Source organism: Phyllobates terribilis, unplaced genomic scaffold (genome assembly GCF_046119375.1).
Source record: "Phyllobates terribilis strain yellow unplaced genomic scaffold, ASM4611937v1 Scaffold_1__5_contigs__length_1240528914, whole genome shotgun sequence".
In the NCBI taxonomy this organism is placed as follows: domain Eukaryota; kingdom Metazoa; phylum Chordata; class Amphibia; order Anura; family Dendrobatidae; genus Phyllobates; species Phyllobates terribilis.
In genome coordinates this window covers 586,750,273-586,774,294 of record NW_027362761.1, presented here as the reverse complement: position 1 = coordinate 586,774,294, position 24,022 = coordinate 586,750,273, and the positions used below count along the sequence as shown (strand labels likewise).

Genomic DNA, 24,022 nt, shown 5'->3' with positions numbered 1-24,022 from the left:
GGAGTGTGGCCCTGTGGCACAAATAATGGACATGCTGCGGATTTTTCCGCACAGAACATGCGGATTATCAATGGGGACAATGGGGCACGTATTACCAAGCGTTTTTAAAGCGTTTCCGCTGCGGAAATTACGCATAAAAAATGCTTGAAAAACGCATAGTGGGCACACAGCCTTAAAAAAACAAATGAAAATGTAAATAAGATTGGAAGTGGTGCTAGTGGTGTGAACAGTGTCTGTGACAATGGTGTAGGTCAGGTGTTTGAGGGGCGGTTTCTGCTGTGGAAATGGGGGGTAGAATGGTGTCAATGTGGTTTCTGCTGGAGGAATGGTTGGTGTGGGGGACCTCTACTAGTGGAAATGGCGAGGCTGAGGTAAGAGAGGTGGAGATGGTTGACTGTGAGGTTGAGGGTTCAGGGAATTTAGGGGCTGGTCCATCGCTCCCCTCGTCTGCAGGCACCGTTAGTTATGCGGCTGCTGCCGGTGGGGTTCTACAGGGGTCTTCCTCATCTCTGGACCCAGGGAATGATGCTTTTCACCGCCATTTCCTAGAGGCCCTCAAAAAAGGGGAGCGGACGATCAATGTAGAGGGAAGAGAGGTGGAATTGTCCTACTGGCTAGATAAGTTTGGTCTAGCTGCCTTCCAAGAGAAAAGGTGGGGGGAGGGCTGTGTGGGTCCCTCCTGACAGCCGGGCAGGGGGTCTCCAGGAGAAATGTGGTTCGTCTTCGTGGAGGGGGGATGAGACGTGTCCATCTAGGACAAATGTGGTGAAGCTCCTCATGGAGATGGACTTCAGGGCTATTGACATCTTTGCTCTGATACATCCTTTTGGGACCTCTACCTTTGTTTTCAGCTTTGTTCGGCCGGAGGGCTTAGAGCTATTTTGGTTGAATCATGAGCTGGTAAAAGAGGAGCCTGGCTGGCGAGGGTTTGCTATGTAGGCAATTTCTCACCAAAGTGGGCCGAAGAAAGTGACCGTTTTAACGTGTAATGAGTCTCTTTCTGGCATCGACATAATGACCTGGTTGAGTCGGTACGGTGAGGTTGTGGAGGTCCCTAAGAAGAACTGGGACGATTTTGGCATCTGGTCAGTAGGCTGGACCTTCATGGTGAAGTTGAAGAGTTCAGGGGGCACTGTCACCCACATCCCCTCCTCGGCTTTCCTGGGAAAGAATCGGATTCTGGTCTTGCCACAGGTGCGATTGACGCGCCCCCAGGGCCGTGGGGTACTCGGTGCCGGGCCGGTGGACGCTGAGAAAAGGGATATGTCACGGCGGCTGGCCCGGTCCGTGGCCCAGGGCGGTCAACAAAAAGGGGAATGTTACTTATATGGGGTTTGTGGTTTTAGGAAGTGTTCATGACGCCACCTGTGGTACCTGGTAAGGATTACCAGCGCTGCTGCAGTCCTCCGGGGGTGATGGGATGGCAGCTGGGATGTTTCTGCTCCCCACAGGCGGAGCGGGCCCCCGGGGCAGTGTAGGTGCAGATGGTGGTGATGCTGGGCGTTGTAGTGCAGAGGGAGAGATGGCGCAGCTAAAATAACTGACGGAGGCAGTGCAGTGCAGTCATCCGAGTTTTTACTCACAGTTCTCATGTACGTTCCACAGGTACACTGCGCGGGTGCCAGCCTCCCACGTCGCACTGTGTCTACCAGAGCAGGGGTTCAGCTCTTCCTCAGATGTGTCAGGAGTGCTTGACGGAACCCCACTTTCTTATGTTCCTCACTAGACCGACTTCTCACGCTGGGTCTTCTCCCTCCTGCCCTGCGCTTCCCCATACACAGTCCCGATCGGGTGCTCTGAAGTCCCTCTGGGCAACTTGGAGTTCCTGGACCTACTTGACCCTCACGGTGACTAAGATGAGGCTGTGGCAACTGCACCATAAAAGTCAGAAGCCTCCGGTTTTTCCAGCCGAGACCTGGAGTAACACGGCTGGTCCAGGGGCCGATCCCCTTCTTGCGGCCTGATCCCTCTGACACCTGGCAGATTCAGGGCGTATGGGTGCCGCCCTGCACTCGCCGTACCCCCTGGGATCCCTTCTATAGAATGGAGCCTTCCTCCTCTGCTCCCCTCCTGGGCCTCTATCACTAGGCCCCACTTGTGGAGCAGAGTTCCTAAAGAGACTCTGCTCCCTGACTGTTCTCACTCTCTAACCGACTGTTCTGCCACCCTAAGATGGCCTCCCTTTATATACCTCCTACTATGGTGCTCCCCTACTCTACTTCCTCCACCCACACCCACTACTGGTTCCCCCTACCTTTGGTTCCCCCCACTCCAGCCATGGACAGGGCTCAGCTGGAAAACACAATGCATCTTGCCCTTCCAGCCGGCCTGGAGCAGTGTAGTGTTGAATGTGGGTGTTGGGGTTCCGGGCAGCACTCCCTCCTTACCTGAGAGAAGGAGACACCACACCTCTGGGTGAGGTGCAGTACCTCTGTGGCGACTGAACCCTCAGGGGTGCCACACGGTGACCCTCACCACTTCAGCATGGGCTGCAAGGTGCAGAGATGTGCCTTGTGTGGCGAGGTGGGTCACCTCGCCGCATCCTGTGGTGTCATTCGATGTCACCTGTGTGGTCATCTAGGTCACCCGTTCAGCCGCCTCCCTTGTTCTTTCTCTAATGTCATGGCCGGCAGGGCGGAGGGGATCCGCGAGGAAGTTCTTGGCAGTGCAACTTCTGCAGGGGTTGGAGGTGGCAGCGGGGGAGGAGCTGAGGGGCCGGTGAGGAATGGCAGGGCTGGGGGCCCCTCTTACCAGCAGAGGCAGGTAAGGTGTCAGGAGGGCAGGGGGCAGGAGGAGCCTCGGGAAACTGGGGTGATGTCTGCCCCATCCTCGGAGGCGACAGCCCAGGTCACTGAGGCCCCGTGGGAGGAAGCGGTGAATAAGGAGATCAGACGGATGGAGTAAGAGGAGGTGGCTGATTTCTCAAATGCCTCCCAATATGAAAGTTTTGATGAGAATGGAGGGGAACAGCCAAAAGAAAAGGGTGACAAGGGTACCAAGAGTGCCAAAAGTAAAAAAAATAGAAAAAAGAAGGGAGGAGGAAAATCTTCTCCTTCCCTGACCAAGGTGCATAGGGAAGGTCCCACCGACTCCCCTCTGATCACGCTCTCCTACCGCTTCCAAGCCCTTGATGACCCTGCTGAGACGGGGGTAGGGGGTGAGGTTCTGGAGGTAACATCGGGAGGGGCTTTGGAAGGGGGCAGGGTCCCTTCTCCGGAGGGGGTGTCTTCCTCGGTAAGTGGGGCCAACCCTGGGTCCGGAGATGAGAAAGAGGTATGAGGGATGGATACCTTGGTCTCTCTGAAAAGAAGAGGTGGGGGGGCTTTGTCATCCAGAGATGAACAGGCTAGGAAAATGGGTGGGGTGAAGAAATAGGCCATCTAACTCGATCACTCATGTTGGCCCCCCCCCCCTTGACACTGGCGTCCATTAATGTTGCTAGTATAAAGTCTGATGCGGCTAGATTTGTGGCCTTTGATTTTCTCACCCAATTTGAGGCTGAAATTTTTTTTTTGCAGTAGACCAGACTTACGGATATGGGGGCCATATGCAAGCCGGAGAGCGAGTGAAAGTGCGGGCCCTCATATTGGTCTCTTGCGGCCGAGCCGTGTAGCGGGGTGGCGGTCCTTTTCAAGACTGCATTGGTTGAATGCTGGAGAGTTATCAACGTAGAAATGGGGAGGTGCCTGATCTTAGACATCTTCATGAGGGTACAGGAGCTTCGGCTCATTAACATCTATGGTCCACAGTCAAAGTGGGACCATAAAAGTCTCTTCCTGAAGATTAAGTCCTATCTTTTTATGAGCCAGCAGGTGGTATTTGGAGTGGACTTTAATACCGTCACAAGGCTTCGTGATAGGGGAGGTTCCATTGACCGGCTGGCTTATGATAGTAATACTCTTAATAGCATAGCTAGTGACGCTCGCCTGGTGGCTGTCCACATCCGGCACAACCCAGGTCACTTTGGTTTCACCTTTCATAGAGGTAGCTGCAGGTCTAGGATAGACAGGTTTTTTTGAAGGAGGAAGCCATCTCTTCAGCAGTGTCCGTTGTTGAGGTGGAGTTCTCTGATCACTGTCTGATTTATTTTTCTCTGAATGTTGCAGAAACCCCTCGAGTGGGAAAGGGACTATGGAAGATGAATTCGTCCCTCTTGGAAGAAGCACAGATAAGACAATCCTTTGAGGACTTTCTTCAGAGCAAGGTACCACTTTTGGATCTCTGTAGCGATAAGTCAGAGTCGTGGGAGATGTTCAAAGAAGAGGTTGCGAGTTTCTTCCGCCAGCTCTCGAACCTCAGGAGCCTGAGCTGGTACCGCCTGTATCAGGAAGTGAGGAGGAAACTCGAACATCTCATCTCAACTGGAGATGACCGTGAGGGGATCTCCAGAGTGAAGTCCTTACTCAAGAGGTGTCAGTACGATAGGCACACATCTTTGGTTTTTGAGAGGGATTTCGGGAGGTACCGCTCGCCCGACCCCTACAGAAACTGTAAGATGTCAGTGAGTTGTAAGGTGGTGACAGGCCTGGTCGACTGTACGGGTTCCCTGAACAGATCCAAATCAGGGATCCTGGATGTGATCAGATCTTTCTACTTACACCTCTTAGGGAAGAAAGATCTGGATCGGGACGTGATGTCGGCTTTCCTGGCCAAGGCCATACCTGAGCCAAGGGATGACCCCTCGCTTCACGTTTTGACAGAGGCAATCAGGGAAGAGGAAGTGCAACTGGCCATTGATGGGCTTCAGCCCAAGAAATTGCCAGGTCCGGATGGCTTAACATCCGAGTTTTATAAGACCTTTAGGGACTCCTTGGTCCCCCTCTTGACTGAGGTGTTTAACGTGTGTCTCTCCTCAGGCGCTCTCTCCCGGTCAATGAGGCAGTCGGCCCTGATTATCCTATCAAAGAGTAAGGACTCGTCCCGTATTGAGAATTGGCGTCCCATAGCAATTCTCAATACGGACAGGAAGGTTCTGGCAAAGGTGCTGTTCAATCGGCAGGTGAAGTTTGCACCCCGGCTCCTTTCGGCGCCTCAGCATTGCTCTGTTCCTCGCCGCAGCACTTTTAGTGCAGTACTCAGTGTCCGAGAGGCAGTGGAGCAGGGTAGAGCTGGCCACTGGAAGGGATTTTTGCTGTCCTTAGACCAGGCAAAGGCTTTTGATCAGGTTAGCCACGATTACCTCTGGTCCGTCCTTCTGAGGCACGATCTGCCTGAGGGGTTTGCAAATTGCCTAAAGACTTTGTATGCGGGGGCACCACTGTCTCAGAATTGGTCAGACTGACCAATTAAGAAGAGTGTTACATGCAGAAGTAGTGCTGTTGCAGAGTGTGTTATACAGAAGTAGTCCTGTTGCTTTAAAAGCATTCAGCAACTATTAGAAGTAACAAAAGCACAAGAGACAAGAAGTGATGTGCTCCAGAAGCATCCAGCAACTAGAGGGGTTAACACAGTCACAGGGGAGTGTTTTAGCAGAGCCCCAGGTGAATTGTGGGGAAATTGTTTACTGTCTGGCTGGAGCCAAAGAGAAAGGTGACTTATGATCTGTATCTCACAGAAGGCAAGGGAACACAATTCAGGTCAGGAGGGAAGCTAAACAAAGGTCAGTTAGACTCCCTGAGCTAACAGTGTAGAGTATTATAGGCCAGGAAGATAAGGACTGGAAGAAAGCATTTCATAGAGATCATCTCCCTCATCAGACCCTCCCCCCCCCTCCATCTCCATGCAGGATAAAGAATGCTGTATACTATTGAGTCCTTGTGAAGGAAAAGCCTGTGGTAGTGTATGTATCAAAGCTGTGCTGTATTGTGTTACCGGATAATAGACTGCTGTGCTGCAAAGGAGATTGTACTGTTATTACTGGAGCCTGTTTCTCAAACAGACCTTTGCATTGCACTGGCCGTTACTGATCTACCGTTTATGAAGACTCTTGTCAGATGTGTCTGGTCAGAAACTGAATCTATCATGTGCCTGAGAGAAGCTGCAGCCTATGGTTGTCCTGAGTAACGGTTCCCCCAGGATTCCAAAGAATTCCCGTAACCGGTCTCGCCCCTATCTGAACCTATCGGCATGCGTGCAACACTCGGATGGCACACCTTTCCAATGTGAAGTGGTCGTATGGTTCATTCAGATCCCTTGGTGGCCGAGATCGGGGTACTTTATTTCTAGTCAGTTTAATTGCCAGCTTTTATACGTGAAACGCACGGTGCTTAGTGTCAACTCAGCAGAAAATCCTCCCCTGGGACGAGGTTGTTAGGAACATTCTGGGTGGCCTGGTGAAGGCGCGCTCTCTAGAGTATGACAGGCTGGGTGCAGCGAGGGCCTCTCTTCTCTGGAGAGGGTTCTCATTAAATGTACCCTAGGGCCTAGATAAGCAGGTAAGTGGTAGAGACAGGTAGATAGCTTCAGTAGGGACAGGGACAGCCGAGGGACAGTTAGGTAGGCACGCGGTGAGTTAGGTAGGGCCATAGGCGGATTATAATGAGGGCAATCTGAGCTACCGCCCGGGGCCAGATTGCCCTCATTATAATATGTGCGGCGCTGCGGCACATACCGGCAGACAGTGGCCGCTGCTTCTTCTTCGGCCGGGCCAGCACTGCACCTGTTAACGTCCCTGTTTGCTGGCCCGGCTGCGTCACAGCTAGGAGACACGGCCCTGTGCGCGGCCGTGTCTGCTAGTGTCACGTCACGCAGTGCGAACCCGGCCTGCACTGCTGCACCGGAGAGAAGCAGGACGACTGGAGCTGAGCCGGGGGATGGTGTGTGTGTGTGTGTGTGCAGGCAGATATGATTGTGTGATGTCTGTTTATATGTATTTTTGTGTTTCTAATGTGTTTATGCATGTATGTATATGTCTGTATATGTTTGTGTGTGTGCGTGACTGCGTGCGGCCTCCCGCTGTCTCTGGGGGGGGCGCCGTGCAGCCTCCTGTTGTGTATAGATGGCTACATGCGGCCTCTTGCTGTGTATAGATGGCTACGTGCGGCCTCCCGCTGTGTATAGATGGCTACGTGCGGCCTCTTGCTGTGTATAGATGGCTACGCGCGGCCTCCTGCTGTGTATAGATGGCTACGTGCGGCCTCCTGCTGTGTATAGATGGCTACGTGCGGCCTCCTGCTGTGTATAGATGGCTACGTGCGGCCTCACGCTGTGTATAGATGGCTACGTGCGGCCTCTTGCTGTGTATAGATGGCTACTTGCGGCCTCCCGCTGTGTATAGATGGCTACTTGCGGCCTCCCGCTGTGTATAGATGGCTACGTGTGCTCAATATTTAGCCATACAATTAATACCTTCTGATGGCCTGCCGACGTCAGCGGTCGCGTGACCCATCACATGACTAAATGACGTCACCATAGGTTCTTTAGTCTACCGCGAGCTGCCAGCAAGCCAGGACGCATCGGATAAAGGCCCCCGGGGGCCATCAGAAGGTGAGTATAATATTTATTTTTTATTTTATTCTTTTTCTTACAGGTTCTATGGTACCCGGGTCCGGAGGAGAGTCTCCTCTTCTCCAAACCCCGGTACCATCCACACATTGAAACGCATGGATTCTGCATGTACAGATGCAGTGATGCGGATTCCATGCGTTCCAATGCAAGTCAATGGCGGCGAAAACGCCACGCTTCCGCAAAATAATTGGTAATGCTCTGTATTTTTCCGCAATGATAACCCGCAGCGGAAATTTCCGCAGCATGTGCACAGCACAGGCGGATTATCATTGGGGAACATGGCAGACCTTCTACCAAGCGTTTTTTAAGCGTTTCTGCAGGGGAATTGCTTAAAAAACGCACAGTGGGCACACAGCCTAAAAAATATTATTATAATTAATATTGTGCCAAATTAATTTCACGTGAACTATCACAGGGGATCATGTGGCATGTGATACATCAGGTGTGTGGGGGGGGGGGGCGCCTTCTAAACTGCCCGGGGCCCTTGCTACTCTTAATCCACCCCTGGGTAGGACAGTAGGGTCAGGCAGGGAGAGACAGGGAAAGGTAGGTAGATAAATAGGGGCAGATGTCTAGGCAGGTAGGGACGGCTGGTAGAGTAAGGGCTGTTAGGATAGAAGCCGGTCATCTCCGATCTCCTGGTGGCGGGCTGGGGGCTTTTAACTATCTGATATAGGGCTTACAGGCACCAATCCTGGCCCTGGGTAAGTGTTGTAATGTAGAGAGTTATGTAGCATTGTATTGCATTGTGAGGTGATCATCCTGTCTTGTAAACAGGAGGTCATGAGTTTGAATCCTCAGAGAGCTTATTTTTGCATTAAGTTGAGTTTTTAGTTGTAGGGGTTTTTCTTTTTGGTGGTAGGTTTGTTATAATTGGTGCTTGCTGTGCAACAAAATAGCAAAAAACAAGCAAACAAAAAAAAATAGTGTGGTTTATATAGATGTGTTTTAAGCCAGGTGGCTTTTATGTTTCTTTTTGGGCGATGGAGCAGAGTTTTCTTTGTCAGGTTTGGCATGATGTGTGTATTAATAAAATGTGTCTTCTCTCCTTGGGTGAAGTAACCTGGGGAGGAGGAGATCTGGAAGGAGCAAAAAGTGACAAGACAAGAATAAAGGACAGAAAACAGCGCAAGAGAGAAAGATGGAAGGAAGAAGCTTCTCCGAGAAAGAAGAAGAAGAAAGAAGTTTTTTTTGTTTTTTTTTTGTTTGGTGGGGGAGTTGCTTTGACTGGGGGGTAATGCTGGACTCAGACTTTTTGCTTTTGCTGGGATTTGGATTTTACTATTTATCGATTTGTAAGTTTTGTATTTTTATAATAAAAGAGTTCACTACATACAGATTAATGCAGCGACCACTAGGGGGAGCTCACTACATACAGATTAATGCAGCGACCACTAGGGGGAGCTCACTACATACAGATTAATGCAGCGACCACTAGGGGGAGCTCACTACATACAGATTTATACATCCACCACTAGGGGGAGCTCACTACATAGAGATTTATACAGCCACCACTAGGGGGCGCTCACTACATACAGATTTATACAGTCACCACTAGGGGGAGCTCACTACATACAGATTTATACATCCACCACTAGGGGGAGCTCACTACATACAGAATTATACAGCCACCACTAGAGGGAGCTCACTACATACAGATTTATACAGCCACCACTAGGGGGAGCTCACTACATACAGATTTATACAGCCACCACCAGGGGGAGCTCACTGCATACAGATTTATACAGCCACCACTAGAGGGAGCTCACTACATACAGATTTATACATCCACCACTAGGGGGAGCTCACTGCATACAGATTTATACATCCACCACTAGGGGGAGCTCACTACATACAGATTTATACAGCCACCACTAGGGGGAGCTCTCTATATATGGATTTATGAAGTCACCTCTCGGGAGAAAGTTCTCATTCACCAACAAGAAACATGACTGTACATATAAACAAATCTTGCATTATTGAACTCTGCAATTCATCCTAGAAGTGACATTTATAATAGTTATATCCCCTTCTCCCTAAGTGCCGCATGATATATTTTCCTGATCATCATATGTAACTGCCAGAGCGAAAAGTTGAAATCAACTGCACCCATCAGAGCAATGATGAAATGTTCTTCACTTTGGAGCATGATGTTATTTTTTTACTCCTTAAAAGTTTGTGTTTCTTTTTTTTTTTTTTTTTTAAGCCCAAATCCATTTTGGTTACATAGAGAGAGAATCCCCTAAACATTTAGCGGGCTGCACGTCTCTGATTTCATTTTCCCAGTACAGATGACAAAGCACAATTTATTCTCCTTATGCATTAGATAAGTGGCGCCGATACTATGGAGGGGGACGGAACGCTGTGACTATTGAGGAAGCTATGGGGCAGCCTTGCTGTCAGTATTAGTGAGAAGAGGCATTCTGCATACAAGTGGCACCTTTTATTACTAATGTGGGGAAAACTGCTGTGACTACTGGGGAAGTAATGGAGAGGATATTATATATTATATAGGCCTAGTGGAAAAGTGAAGTGGAATGGGAAACACAATTTTTACTAGTAGAGGAGAAGAAAGAGTCAGTATTTCCCACAAACCCATTGAACTGCATAGCGCCCCCAGAAAAGGAGCAGGACTTCGAGTTGTAAACCAGACAATCCCAACTCACCATAATGAGTTTTCCATGAACTCCACCTGCTCCATTTTATTTCTGCGGTTGGGATATTTCCTTCAACCGTGCTCCGTATACGCACCGAATGAGAGTCACATTCCAAGGGAAGCTGAGAATCCCAAATCCAGTTGAAATTGATACGACTTCTGGAAAATTCTGGTTTGAAATATTTCTGTAATGTAATTAAAATATAAATTAGGAAATCACATAGAAAATTAGTCACCACTAGGGGGAGTCCCTGTCTATAGAGATACATGATAAGGTTCTGTCTGCAGCCACCACTAGGGGGAGCTCCCTGTATACAGAGATACATGATAAGATCCTGTCTGCAGTCACCACTAGGGGGAGCTCCCTGTATACAGAGATACATGATAAGATCCTGTCTGCAGCCACCACTAGGGGGAGCTCCCTGTATACAGAGATACATGATAAGATTCTGTCTGCAGCCACCATTAGGGGGAGCTCCCTGTATACAGAGATACATGATAAGATCCTGTCTGCAGCCACCACTAGGGGGAGCTCCCTGTATACAGAGATACATGATAAGATTCTGTCTGCAGCCACCACTAGGGGGAGCTCCCTGTATACAGAGATACATGAGAAGATTCTGTCTGCAGCCACCACTAGGGGGAGCTCCCTATATAAAGAGATACATGATCAGATTCTGTCTGCAGCCACCACTAGGGGGAGCTCCCTGTATACAGAGATACATGAAAAGATTCTGTCTGCAGCCACCACTAGGGGGAGCTCCCTGTATACAGAGATACATAATAAGTTTGTGTCTGCAGCCACCACTAGGGGGAGCTCCCTGTATACAGAGATACATGATAAGATTCTGTCTGCAGCCACCACTAGGGGGAGCTCCCTGTATACAGAGATACATGATAAGATTCTGTCTGCAGCCACCACTTGGGGGAGCTCCCTGTATACAGAGATACATGATAAGATTCTGTCTGTAGCCACCACTAGGGGGAGCTCCCTGTATACAGAGATACATGATAAGATTCTGTCTGCAGCCACCACTAGGGGGAACTCCCTGTATACAGAGATACATGATAAGATTCTGTCTGCAGCCACCACTTGGGGGAGCTCCCTGTATACAGAGATATATGATAAGATTCTGACTGCAGTCATCACTAGGGGGAGCTCCCTGTATACAGAGATACATGATAAGATTATGTCTGCATCCACCACTAGGGGAGCTCCCTGTATACAGAGATACATGATAAGATTCTGTCTGCAGCCACTACTAGGGGGAGCTCCCTGTATACAGAGATACATGATAAGATTCTGTCTGCAGCCACCACTAGGTGGAGCTCCCTATATACAGAGATACATGATAAGATTCTGTCTGCAACCACCACTAGGGGGAGCTCCCTGTACACAGAGATACATGATAAGATCCTGTCTGCAACCACCACTAGGGGGACCTCCCTGTATACAGAGATACATGATAAGATTCTGTCTGCAGCCACCACTAGGGGGAGCTCCCTGTATACAGAGATACATGATAAGATTCTGTCTGCAGCCACCACTAGGGGGAGCTCCCTGTATACAGAGATACATGATAAGATTCTGTCTGCAGCCACCACTAGGGGGAGCTCCCTGTATACAGAGATACATGATAAGATTCTGTCTGCAGCCACCACTTGGGGGAGCTCCCTGTATACAGAGATACATGATAAGATTCTGTCTGCAGTCACCACTAGGGGGAGCTCCCTGTATACAGAGATACATGATAAGATTCAGCCACCACAGTAACAATCGTACTTACATCTTCAATAATATTCATTTTTTCAGACCTGGCTACTTGGATGTGAAACATTATGTCTGATATCTCATACATCTTTCTGCTTATGTTCCATTCCACATATAAACGCTGTTGCAATGAATCATTGTAAATTTCCAGGTTCGTTAGTGGGAAAGACGCTACAGTTTCTACAACAGAAAGAAGCAAAAGAAAACAACAAATGTTTTAGCTCAGAGTACAGAGATACAGAGATACAACGACAGACATACTGCAAACACGTTTCTCTTTTGATCCTAATGGAGCTGTTCACCGATCTCATATCCACTGTACAGATCATGACAATAAGTGTTTACCATTTAGCTTCTGTTGAAACAATTTAATTCAGTTCAGAGCTTTGCCATTATCTGCCATAGTATGGCGCTACAAGCTCTACAAAGTCTATAGTAATTTGCCCGCCTAAGTAATAAGCTCAATTCTGCTAGACAAACATGCTCAGTCACTCTCCCCAGTTAGGTCCCTGCATAGTTATCCTGTTTAATGTAAAGCAGCAAATAGAAATAGCGGTCTGCACAAAGCATGTTAATTAGGTAAATGTCAGTAGAGTCTGTATAGCTCTAGTACATAGCGGGCTGCTCTGCTGTACTGTTCATATAGCTCCTGTACGTCACTGTTGTGCTGTTGTAGAATCTATATAACTCTTATGAAGAAAAAACCTGGAAGTCTGAACTGAAACGTAAATTGATGTGTATGCAAAATGTAAATGCATGTTCACACAAGGCCACTAAACAGAGAAAAACCAAAAACATACAAACTATCCAAATAACTGGAAGTAAATGGATAGATCGCACAGTGCAAAAATAATAATAAATAATAAAGGGTATTTAGTTAACATAATTTTGATCAAAATAATGTAAAAGCTATCCCGCCACGTCAAGGCAACCCCTATGGGACAGTCCTAACTCTAATATTAAAAACCTTACCATTTGTCAAGTGACGTACATATGGATAAGGGCAGAGAGACTGAATGCGTAGTATAAGCATAGACCTGAGGCAGAATGAACCTTTCAGCTCAGACAGAGGGCGGCCACACACTTTTATATGCACTGAAGCATACTGAACTACAAAGAAAAAACCTGGAAGTCTGAACTGAAATGATCTGCACTGTGCAATCTATCCATTTACTTCCAGTTATTTGGGTATTTTGCTTGTTTTTGTTTTTTCTCTGTATAACTCTTATGTATAGCAGGCTATGCTGTTGTATAGTCTCTATACCCCTGTAAATAGCTAGTTGTGCTACTGTAAAGTCTGTGTAACTCTAGTATTTAGTGGGCTGTGCTGGTCTACAGTCTGTATAACCCCTGTACATTGCTGTCTGTGCTGTGTAATTCGAGTACAGAGCTGGCTGTGCTGCAGTTCAATCTATGTATCTCCTGTATATAGCTGGTTGTGTTGCTGTGAAGTATGTGTAACCGTCTACAAATCCGTCTGTACTTCTGTAAAGTCTGAGTATCTCCTGTACATAGTAGGCAGTGTTGTTACACAGTCTGTGTAACTTGTGTACAAAGCTGGCTGTGCTGCTATAGAGTCTATATATAGGAGATAAATACATAGAGGGCATCATACCATGTAGGTAAATGTCATCAATTTCATTCTAGAACATTTTTCACAGCAAATTGTAATTATTTTCTGATCTAAGCAGTGGATGTGATATTTATGAGGGTGGGGGACAAGCACTATAAAGTAAAGTGTCTTTAAATCTGAATGTCATGAGACCTACAGTATGTCTAATCAATGGAGAACATAGAGGTAGATCCTCAACAGATCCTTCTAAACCGGAGAATGCAAGAAGGTAGTGAAAGATTGGCATCACCATTAGGTTTGTGTTGGGTGCTGGCAGCTCATTCTTCTGCAATCTGTCCAAAAACATTTAATAACTCTGGCTAAAAAAAATGTATGTAACTTATTTATGCAAAATAAATTATGAAAATTAGCAGTTTTCACACTGGCAACTCGAGCACGCATATAACTGACATTACTGTTTTCTCACTTTTCAGCTTTGCTGTATAGACTGGCAGTCTCTATACAGACAATACAGGAAGTGTGTGCTCCAATATGGCCGCCTCTATACAGACAATATAGGAGGGAAGTGTGTGCTCCAATATGGCCTCCTCTATACAGACAATACAGGAAGTGTGTGCTCCAATATGGCCACCTCTATACAGACTATACAGGAGGGAAGTGTGTGCTCCAATATGGCCGCCTCTATACAGACAATACAGGAAGTGTGTGCTTCAATATGGCCGCCTCTATACAGACAATACAGGAAGTGTGTGCTCCAATATGGCTGTCTCTATACAGACAATACAGGAAGTGTGTGCTCCAATATGGCCGACTCTATACAGACAATACAGGAAGTGTGTGCTCCAATATGGCCTCCTCTATACAGACAATATAGGAGGGAAGTGTGTGCTCCAATATGGCCTCCTCTATACAGACAATACAGGAGGGAAGTGTGTGCTCCAATATGGCCGCCTCTATACAGACAATACAGGAAGTGTGTGCTCCAATATGGCCTCCTCTATACAGACAATACAGGAAGTGTGCGCTCCAATATGGCCACCTCTATACAGACAATACAGGAGGGAAGTGTGTGCTCCAATATGGCCTCCTCTATACAGACAATACAGGAAGTGTGTGCTCCAATATGGCCTCCTCTATACAGACAATACAGGAAGTGTGTGCTCCAATATGGCCGCCTCTATACAGACAATACAGGAAGTGTGTGCTACAATATGGCCACCTCTATACTGACAATACAGGAAGTGTGTGCTCCAATATGGCCTCCTCTATACAGACAATACAGGAGGAAGTGTGTGCTCCAATATGGCCTCCTCTATACAGACAATATAGGAGGGAAGTGTGTGCTCCAATATGGCCGCCTCTATACAGACAATACAGGAAGTGTGTGCTCCAATATGGCAGCCTCCATACAGATAATACAGGAAGTGTGTGCTCCAATATGGCCTCCTCTATACAGACAATACAGGAGGGAAGTGTGTGCTCCAATATGGCCGACTCTATACAGACAATACAGGGAGTGTGTGCTCCAATATGGCCACCTCCATACAGATAATACAGGAAGTGTGTGCTCCAATATGGCCGCCTCTATACAGACAATATAGGAGGGAAGTGTGTGCTCTAATATGGCCGCCTCTATACAGACAATACAGGAAGTGTGTGCTCCAATATGGCCACCTCTATACAGACAATACAGGAAGTGTGTGCTCCAATATGGCCACCTCTATACAGACAATACAGGAGGGAAGTGTGTGCTCCAATATGGCCTCCTCTATACAGACAATACAGGAAGTGTGTGCTCCAATATGGCTGCCTCTATACAGACAATATAGGAGGGAAGTGTGTGCTCCAATATGGCTGCCTCTATACAGACAATACAGGAAGTGTGTGCTCCAATATGGCCGCCTCTATACAGACAATACAGGAAGTGTGTGCTCCAATATGGCCGCCTCTATACAGACAATACAGGAGGGAAGTGTGTGCTCCAATATGGCCGCCTCTATACAGACAATACAGGGAGTGTGTGCTCCAATATGGCCACCTCTATACAGACAATACAGGAGGTGTGTGCTCCAATATGGCCGCCTCTATACAGACAATATAGGAGGGAAGTGTGTGCTCCAATATGGCCGCCTCTATACAGACAATACAGGGAGTGTGTGCTCCAATATGGCCACCTCTATACAGACAATACAGGAGGAAAGTGTGTGCTCCAATATGGCCTCCTCTATACAGACAATACAGGAAGTGTGTGCTCCAATATGGCTGCCTCTATACAGACAATATAGGAGGGAAGTGTGTGCTCCAATATGGCCGCCTCTATACAGACAATACAGGGAGTGTGTGCTCCAATATGGCCTCCTCTATACAGACAATACAGGAGGAAGTGTGTGCTCCAATATGGCCTCCTCTATACAGACAATATAGGAGGGAAGTGTGTGCTCCAATATGGCCGCCTCTATACAGACAATACAGGAAGTGTGTGCTCCAATATGGCCGCCTCCATACAGATAATACAGGAAGTGTGTGCTCCAATATGGCCTCCTCTATACAGACAATACAGGAGGGAAGTGTGTGCTCCAATATGGCCGACTCTATACAGACAATACAGGGAGTGTGTGCTCCAATATGGCCACCTCCATACAGATAATACAGGAAGTGTGTGCTCCAATATGGCCGCCTCTATACAGACAATATAGGAGGGAAGTGTGTGCTCTAATATGGCCGCCTCTATACAGACAATACAGGAAGTGTGTGCTCCAATATGGCCACCTCTATACAGACAATACAGGAAGTGTGTGCTCCAATATAGCCACCTCTATACAGACAATACAGGAGGGAAGTGTGTGCTCCAATATGGCCTCCTCTATACAGACAATACAGGAAGTGTGTGCTCCAATATGGCTGCCTCTATACAGACAATATAGGAGGGAAGTGTGTGCTCCAATATGGCTGCCTCTATACAGACAATACAGGAAGTGTGTGCTCCAATATGGCCGCCTCTATACAGACAATACAGGAAGTGTGTGCTCCAATATGGCCGCCTCTATACAGACAATACAGGAGGGAAGTGTGTGCTCCAATATGGCCGCCTCTATACAGACAATACAGGGAGTGTGTGCTCCAATATGGCCACCTCTATACAGACAATACAGGAGGTGTGTGCTCCAATATGGCCGCCTCTATACAGACAATATAGGAGGGAAGTGTGTGCTCCAATATGGCCGCCTCTATACAGACAATACAGGGAGTGTGTGCTCCAATATGGCCACCTCTATACAGACAATACAGGAGGAAAGTGTGTGCTCCAATATGGCCTCCTCTATACAGACAATACAGGAAGTGTGTGCTCCAATATGGCTGCCTCTATACAGACAATATAGGAGGGAAGTGTGTGCTCCAATATGGCCGCCTCTATACAGACAATACAGGGAGTGTGTGCTCCAATATGGCCTCCTCTATACAGACAATACAGGAAGTGTGTGCTCCAATATGGCCGCCTCTATACAGACAATACAGGAAGTGTGTGCTCCAATATGGCCTCCTCTATACAGACAATACAGGAAGTGTGTGCTCCAATATGGCCGCCTCTATACAGACAATATAGGAGGGAAGTGTGTGCTCCAATATGGCCGCCTCTATACAGACAATACAGGGAGTGTGTGCTCCAATATGGCCTCCTCTATACAGACAATACAGGAAGTGTGTGCTCCAATATGGCCGCCTCTATACAGACAATACAGAAAGTGTGTGCTCCAATATGGCCGCCTCTATACAGACAATACAGGGAGTGTGTGCTCCAATATGGCCACCCCTATACACACAATACAGGGAGTGTGTGCTCCAATATGGCCCCTCTATACAGACAATACAGGAAGTGTGTGCTCCAATATGTGACGCGCCCCCTGGGCCAGTGCTGTTCGGGGATTACCCGGAGCCGGATCAGATGGGGGTTGTAGTCTCCGAGTGGCGGCGACCCGGTCCGTGCCCAGGGTGTCAAACTCAGTGTGTGGCAGTCTTTACAGATGTTATTGATGTTCTTAGTGTCGACTACGCCACCCGTTGATTTGCGGTCAAAAGGCCGCCGCTGCAGAAGGGTCCGCTGAGGCTGGTGGTATATGTGCAGCTGTGGTAGTATAACCCCCAACGGGAGGGGTATAGCCTCAGGGGGTCAGATGTAGAGGATGGTGGTTGTGAAGGTGCAGGATGATCAAGCAAGAAGACTCAGAGTCGGGCTGTGCAGTTCAGGGGTTTTTACTTACGGGTGTTCTTATGGTCACTCTGGCCTGAAGCGACCACCCGAGCCGTGCTGCGTCCACCAGGTCCTGGACTCGGCCAACCCCCAAGCAATTCTGGAGCGTGGTCCTGAGCTCCCTTTCTGACTGTCCTTTCTACTGGCCGTTCCCACCAGGGATCCACTTATGTCCGGCTCCCTCGGGTCTCCTGTTGGTCAAGCCTCCTCTGGGCTCCCTGACCCTATGCTTGGTATGCCTTTCTAGTGGATTTGGTCAGGGTCGTGGCAGATCCTGCCCACGACCTCCGGTTCCTGGCTAAGGTGTGCTTTTCTCTCTGCCAGCTTGGGATCCGGTACCCTGGGTGCCAACCCTTCACCCTGCTGTTTGTATTCTGGGGTCTTGGGGTTCCTTCTTCTTCTCTCTGGGTCCTTCTGACTCCTCTCTCTCTCTCAGACTTGGCCTTGGAGCTGGGCCCAGCCGGAACCACAACTCCCTGTCAGCCCTTCTGGCTGAGCTTCTCTGCTCTGCTCCTCAGGCTAAACTCTGACAGACTGACCCTGATCTAAGATGGTGCCCACCTTATATACTCCCTCTATGTGTGAGCTCAGGTGACCAGCACCCAATGAGCTCCTAGCCTTACCCAGACGCTCCCCCTATCTGCCCCTACACTACTGGGATGTTCCACCCCCCTCCCACTCCAGCCAGGGACAGACACTGTCGTACCTGCACATATATTGGTGGGAGTACCGTCGATCTGTCCCCCGGAAATGGGATGTATGTAGTGTATGCAGCTATCTGAGCTCAGTCCCACACTCCATCCTTACCCGGGAGTGGAATACCACACCTCTGGCTTGAGGTGTAATACCCCTGTAGCAGCCGAGTCCTCAGGGTGCTACATTCCCCCCTGGTAAATCACAGAACGTCCTCGGGCTGTAAAAGAATAAAACATCCATAAACATACAATTTTTTTTCATAACAACATAAACATATCAGCATAAAACTTTTTCATAATAAACATTCTTGTAAACTTTCTTGTTCCTCCGGCCACGGGACAACTTGTGACCGGGTAAAGTGCAACAGTCTCTTGTAGAAAAACAACAGTTTCCTATAAAACCGGTAGGGGGCGCCTTAAAAAGCGCAACTATATACAAGGGGAAATATGGCCGCTCTCAGTCCTCGGCCAGGTATTAGGAAAGGAATGACCGCTCTCAGTCCTCGGTCAGTGGGAATAGGGACACACGGGTTTCAGTTCAATTTGCTGGTCCCAACGGGGACTATATTTTAACTAGCAGCAGTAACAGTTCTTATACCCTGACGGGTAACTATGTACAGTCTCTTTACCGTACTTTAATGACGGCGTACTCCTGCTCCTCCTTCAGACCCGTCCGGATCCTCTTGCTCCTCTTCACACCGTAGCTCCTCCTCCGTCAGCCGGTGTACATGGAGGGCGTAGGGTCCTTTGGCACACTTGTGCCGGGTGAATGTGACCTCGTCCCCTACATATAGGTCACGACCTCTGTGTCCCTCCGGCAGATGGGACTCGACGTCTCTCCTGGTCACGAAGACGTCATCGGGGGTGTGGTGATCCCTGATGAAACCCCAACCGTGCTGCAGTTGGAATTTAATCACAGTCCCGGTGGCACGGGGACCATGAGCTGCACGGGGGTTCCTCCGGGTCCGGCTCTTCTGCTCTGCGCTCTGTATCTGCAGCCGCTGCTCTCGGACCCGCCTCTCTCTCCTCTCCCGGTCGAAGACCTCTAACTGCTGCCGGCAGCACTCCGCACGTTCAGCTGCGGCCGCCCGAGTTTCTTGGGTGAACCCCATGAGGTCTCCTCCGGTGGGGTCCCACTCGAACTGCGCTTCTTCCAGCGGGAGCGGGGTCCTCTTAACGGGCTTCGGAGCCGGAATCAGGGGCTCGCACAGGGGCCTTGCTTTTTGGAGTTCCAGTTGGTAGTACTCCGGTGGCCATATAAAGGGCTGCCCATCCGGGCAAGTGTGCTGGGCAAACAAGTCTTCACCAAGGTGCGGCACTCTAGGTGTTGAGGGCGCGGTGGTGGAAGCGGCGCCCGGATTGACCAGGCCTTGCGACCAGGCCTGGGGTACCCTGAACGTAAAGGGCACCGTGAAGACGGCGGCGCCCGGGGATATTTGGCCCAGCGACCAGGCCGGTGGCTCAGTGGAGGTAGAGGGCGCTGTTGGTACTGCGGCGCCCGGGGGTACTAGACCTTGCGACCAGGCCGGTGGTGTTTCCTGCTTTGCCGCGCTCAGGGTTGAGGCGCGTGACGTCACAGGGGTCGCGGCCGCGGCTTCTGCTTGAGGCCTTGTCTGGAGCGGTGACGATGCAGCGACGGGCACGGCAGGGGGAATTTCGGGCTCTGCGACGGGGAGCTGGGGCAGGCACGCGGTTTCTCGGCTCGGGGTAGTGACGTCCCCTTTACCTGCCTCCATCTGTTCAGCTCCCTCTTCGGCGCCGTCTCCGGCCTTCACTCCTCCTGCACCATCCTCAGAGGCGGTCTGTCTCCTCGTCTCGGGTGGCGTGCTTCGCTGGCGGGTTCTTGCCTGCAGGGCCATCTCTCGGCTCCACTCCGTCAGCGTCTCTCGCTGCACCTGGGCCATCCTCCATGCGAGGCGCTCCAGCGCGGTCTGCGCACACTCCCGGTCTCGGGGGAGCTGTGCCAGGATCTCCACTAAGCCTAGTGGGGTTGTTGCTTGCAGCAGGCTCCTGACCACAGGGTCGGTGCTGCCTGACTCTCCTTTCATCTCCGGGTACGACTTCTCCGGAGTCCTCTCCAGACTTGTTGTCTCCGGGTGCGCTCTCTCCAGACTCCTCCAGGCTGCACCCATCTTCGCTCTCTTGTTCTGTCTCCGCCCACATTGAAGGTGGTCCCGGGGCAACTTTGTGATTGTCAGTTCCAGGGGCAGTTCTCTCACGCTGATGGACATTTCTAGCATCACAGTCTCTGTTGGTGGGGGCGGTTTCCGCTTTTGGCGCCATTCCTTGACCTGGCCCACGATGGGAGGTGACCTCTTGCCACCCTCTGGCACGCCCATAATGGCGTCCGCTCTTCCAAGGCGGGAAATCTTCTGGAAATGGCGGGAATCGTCTCCCAGTGGCGGGAAACTCCGTGGATGGCGGGAAAAAGCTGCAGATGGCGGGTAACCGGCGGGAAACGATCCGTGATGGCGTCCCATGGCGGGGACCCTCTGGAACCGGCGGGAGACTTCTTCTTGAGGTAAATTTGAACTTTTCTTCAGGCACGCAGTACCCGGTGGTTGCGGGCACGAAATCCTGCCGACTACGCCAAAGTTGACGCGCCCCCTGGGCCAGTGCTGTTCGGGGATTACCCGGAGCCGGATCAGATGGGGGTTGTAGTCTCCGAGTGGCGGCGACCCGGTCCGTGCCCAGGGTGTCAAACTCAGTGTGTGGCAGTCTTTACAGATGTTATTGATGTTCTTAGTGTCGACTACGCCACCCGTTGATTTGCGGTCAAAAGGCCGCCGCTGCAGAAGGGTCCGCTGAGGCTGGTGGTATATGTGCAGCTGTGGTAGTATAACCCCCAACGGGAGGGGTATAGCCTCAGGGGGTCAGATGTAGAGGATGGTGGTTGTGAAGGTGCAGGATGATCAAGCAAGAAGACTCAGAGTCGGGCTGTGCAGTTCAGGGGTTTTTACTTACGGGTGTTCTTATGGTCACTCTGGCCTGAAGCGACCACCCGAGCCGTGCTGCGTCCACCAGGTCCTGGACTCGGCCAACCCCCAAGCAATTCTGGAGCGTGGTCCTGAGCTCCCTTTCTGACTGTCCTTTCTACTGGCCGTTCCCACCAGGGATCCACTTATGTCCGGCTCCCTCGGGTCTCCTGTTGGTTAAGCCTCCTCTGGGCTCCCTGACCCTATGCTTAGTATGCCTTTCTAGTGGATTTGGTGAGGGTCGTGGCAGATCCTGCCCACGACCTCCGGTTCCTGGCTAAGGTGTGCTTTTCTCTCTGCCAGCTTGGGATCCGGTACCCTGGGTGCCAACCCTTCACCCTGCTGTTTGTATTCTGGGGTCTTGGGGTTCCTTCTTCTTCTCTCTGGGTCCTTCTGACTCCTCTCTCTCTCTCAGACTTGGCCTTGGAGCTGGGCCAAGCCGGAACCACAACTCCCTGTCAGCCCTTCTGGCTGAGCTTCTCTGCTCTGCTCCTCAGGCTAAACGCTGACAGACTGACCCTGATCTAAGATGGTGCCCACCTTATATACTCCCTCTATGTGTGAGCTCAGGTGACCAGCACCCAATGAGCTCCTAGCCTTACCCAGACTGCTCCCCCTATCTGCCCCTACACTACTGGGATGTTCCACCCCCCTCCCACTCCAGCCAGGGACAGACACTGTCGTACCTGCACATATATTGGTGGGAGTACCGTCGATCTGTCCCCCGGAAATGGGATGTATGTAGTGTATGCAGCTATCTGAGCTCAGTCCCACACTCCATCCTTACCCGGGAGTGGAAAACCACACCTCTGGCTTGAGGTGTAATACCCCTGTAGCAGCCGAGTCCTCAGGGTGCTACATATGTCCGTCTCTATACAGACAACACAGGAAGTGTGTGCTCCAATATGGCCGCCGCTATACAGACAATACAGGAAATGTGTGCTCCAATATGGCCACCTCTATACAGACAATACAGGAGGAAGTGTGTGCTCCAATATGGCCTCCTCTATACATACAATACAGGAAGAAAGTGTGTGCTCCAATATGGCCGCCTCTATACAGACAATACAGGAAGTGTGTGCTCCAATATGGCCGTCTCTATACAGACAATACAGGAAGTGTGTGCTCCAATATGGCCACCTCTATACAGACAATACAGGAAGTGTGTGCTCCAATATGGCCACCTCTATACAGACAATACAGGAGGGAAGTGTGTGCTCCAATATGGCCGCCTCTATACAGACAATACAGGAAGTGTGTGCTTCAATATGGCCGCCTCTATACAGACAATACAGGAAGTGTGTGCTCCGATATGGCCGTCTCTATACAGACAATACAGGAGGGAAGTGTGTGCTCCAATATGGCTGTCTCTATACAGACAATACAGGAAGTGTGTGCTCCAATATGGCCACCTCTATACAGACAATACAGGAGGGAAGTGTGTGCTCCAATATGGCCGCCTCTATACAGACAATACAGGAAGTGTGTGCTCCAATATGGCTGCCTCTATACAGACAATACAGGAAGTGTGTGCTCCAATATGGCCCCTCTATACAGACAATACAGGAAGTGTGTGCTCCAATATGGCCACCCCTATACACACAATACAGGGAGTGTGCGCTCCAATATGGCCCCTCTATACAGACAATACAGGAAGTGTGTGCTCCAATATGGCCGCCTCTATACAGACAATACAGGAAGTGTGTGCTCCAATATGGCCGTCTCTATACAGACAATACAGGAAGTGTGTGCTCCAATATGGCCGACTCTATACAGACAATACAGGAGGGAAGTGTTTGCTCCATTATGGCCACCTCTATACAGACAATACAGGAGGAAGTGTGTGCTCCAATATGGCCGCCTCTATACAGACAATACAGGAAGTGTGTGCTCCAATATGGCCGCCTCTATACAGACAATACAGGAAGTGTGTGCTCCAATATGGCTGCCTCTATACATACAATACAGGAAGTGTGTGCTCCAATATGGCCCCTCTATACAGACAATACAGGAAGTGTGTGCTCCAATATGGCCACCCCTATACACACAATACAGGGAGTGTGCGCTCCAATATGGCCCCTCTATACAGACAATACAGGAAGTGTGTGCTCCAATATGGCCGCCTCTATACAGACAATACAGGAAGTGTGTGCTCCAATATGGCCGTCTCTATACAGACAATACAGGAAGTGTGTGCTCCAATATGGCCACCTCTATACAGACAATACAGGAAGTGTGTGCTCCAATATGGCCACCTCTATACAGACAATACAGGAGGGAAGTGTGTGCTCCAATATGGCCGCCTCTATACAGACAATACAGGAAGTGTGTGCTCCAATATGGCCGCCTCTATACAGACAATACAGGAAGTGTGTGCTCCGATATGGCCGTCTCTATACAGACAATACAGGAGGGAAGTGTGTGCTCCAATATGGCTGTCTCTATACAGACAATACAGGAAGTGTGTGCTCCAATATGGCCACCTCTATACAGACAATACAGGAGGGAAGTGTGTGCTCCAATATGGCCGCCTCTATACAGACAATACAGGAAGTGTGTGCTCCAATATGGCTGCCTCTATACAGACAATACAGGAAGTGTGTGCTCCAATATGGCCCCTCTATACAGACAATACAGGAAGTGTGTGCTCCAATATG

General features: G+C 49.8%; 1 protein-coding gene across 2 annotated transcripts in view; it reads right to left on the bottom strand.

Annotated features, from left to right (window-relative positions):
* Positions 1-24,022, bottom strand: part of LOC141271759 (oncostatin-M-specific receptor subunit beta-like) — a 118,238-nt gene that overhangs the window by 32,643 nt on the left and 61,573 nt on the right. For both annotated transcript variants that reach the window (XM_073681869.1, XM_073681878.1), the window contains exons 3-4: positions 11,890-12,053; positions 10,113-10,287 (exon numbers count right to left, since the gene is read on the bottom strand). In XM_073681869.1, the coding sequence (XP_073537970.1) occupies positions 10,113-10,287; positions 11,890-12,053 (339 nt within the window). The remainder of the gene's footprint in view (positions 1-10,112; positions 10,288-11,889; positions 12,054-24,022) is intronic.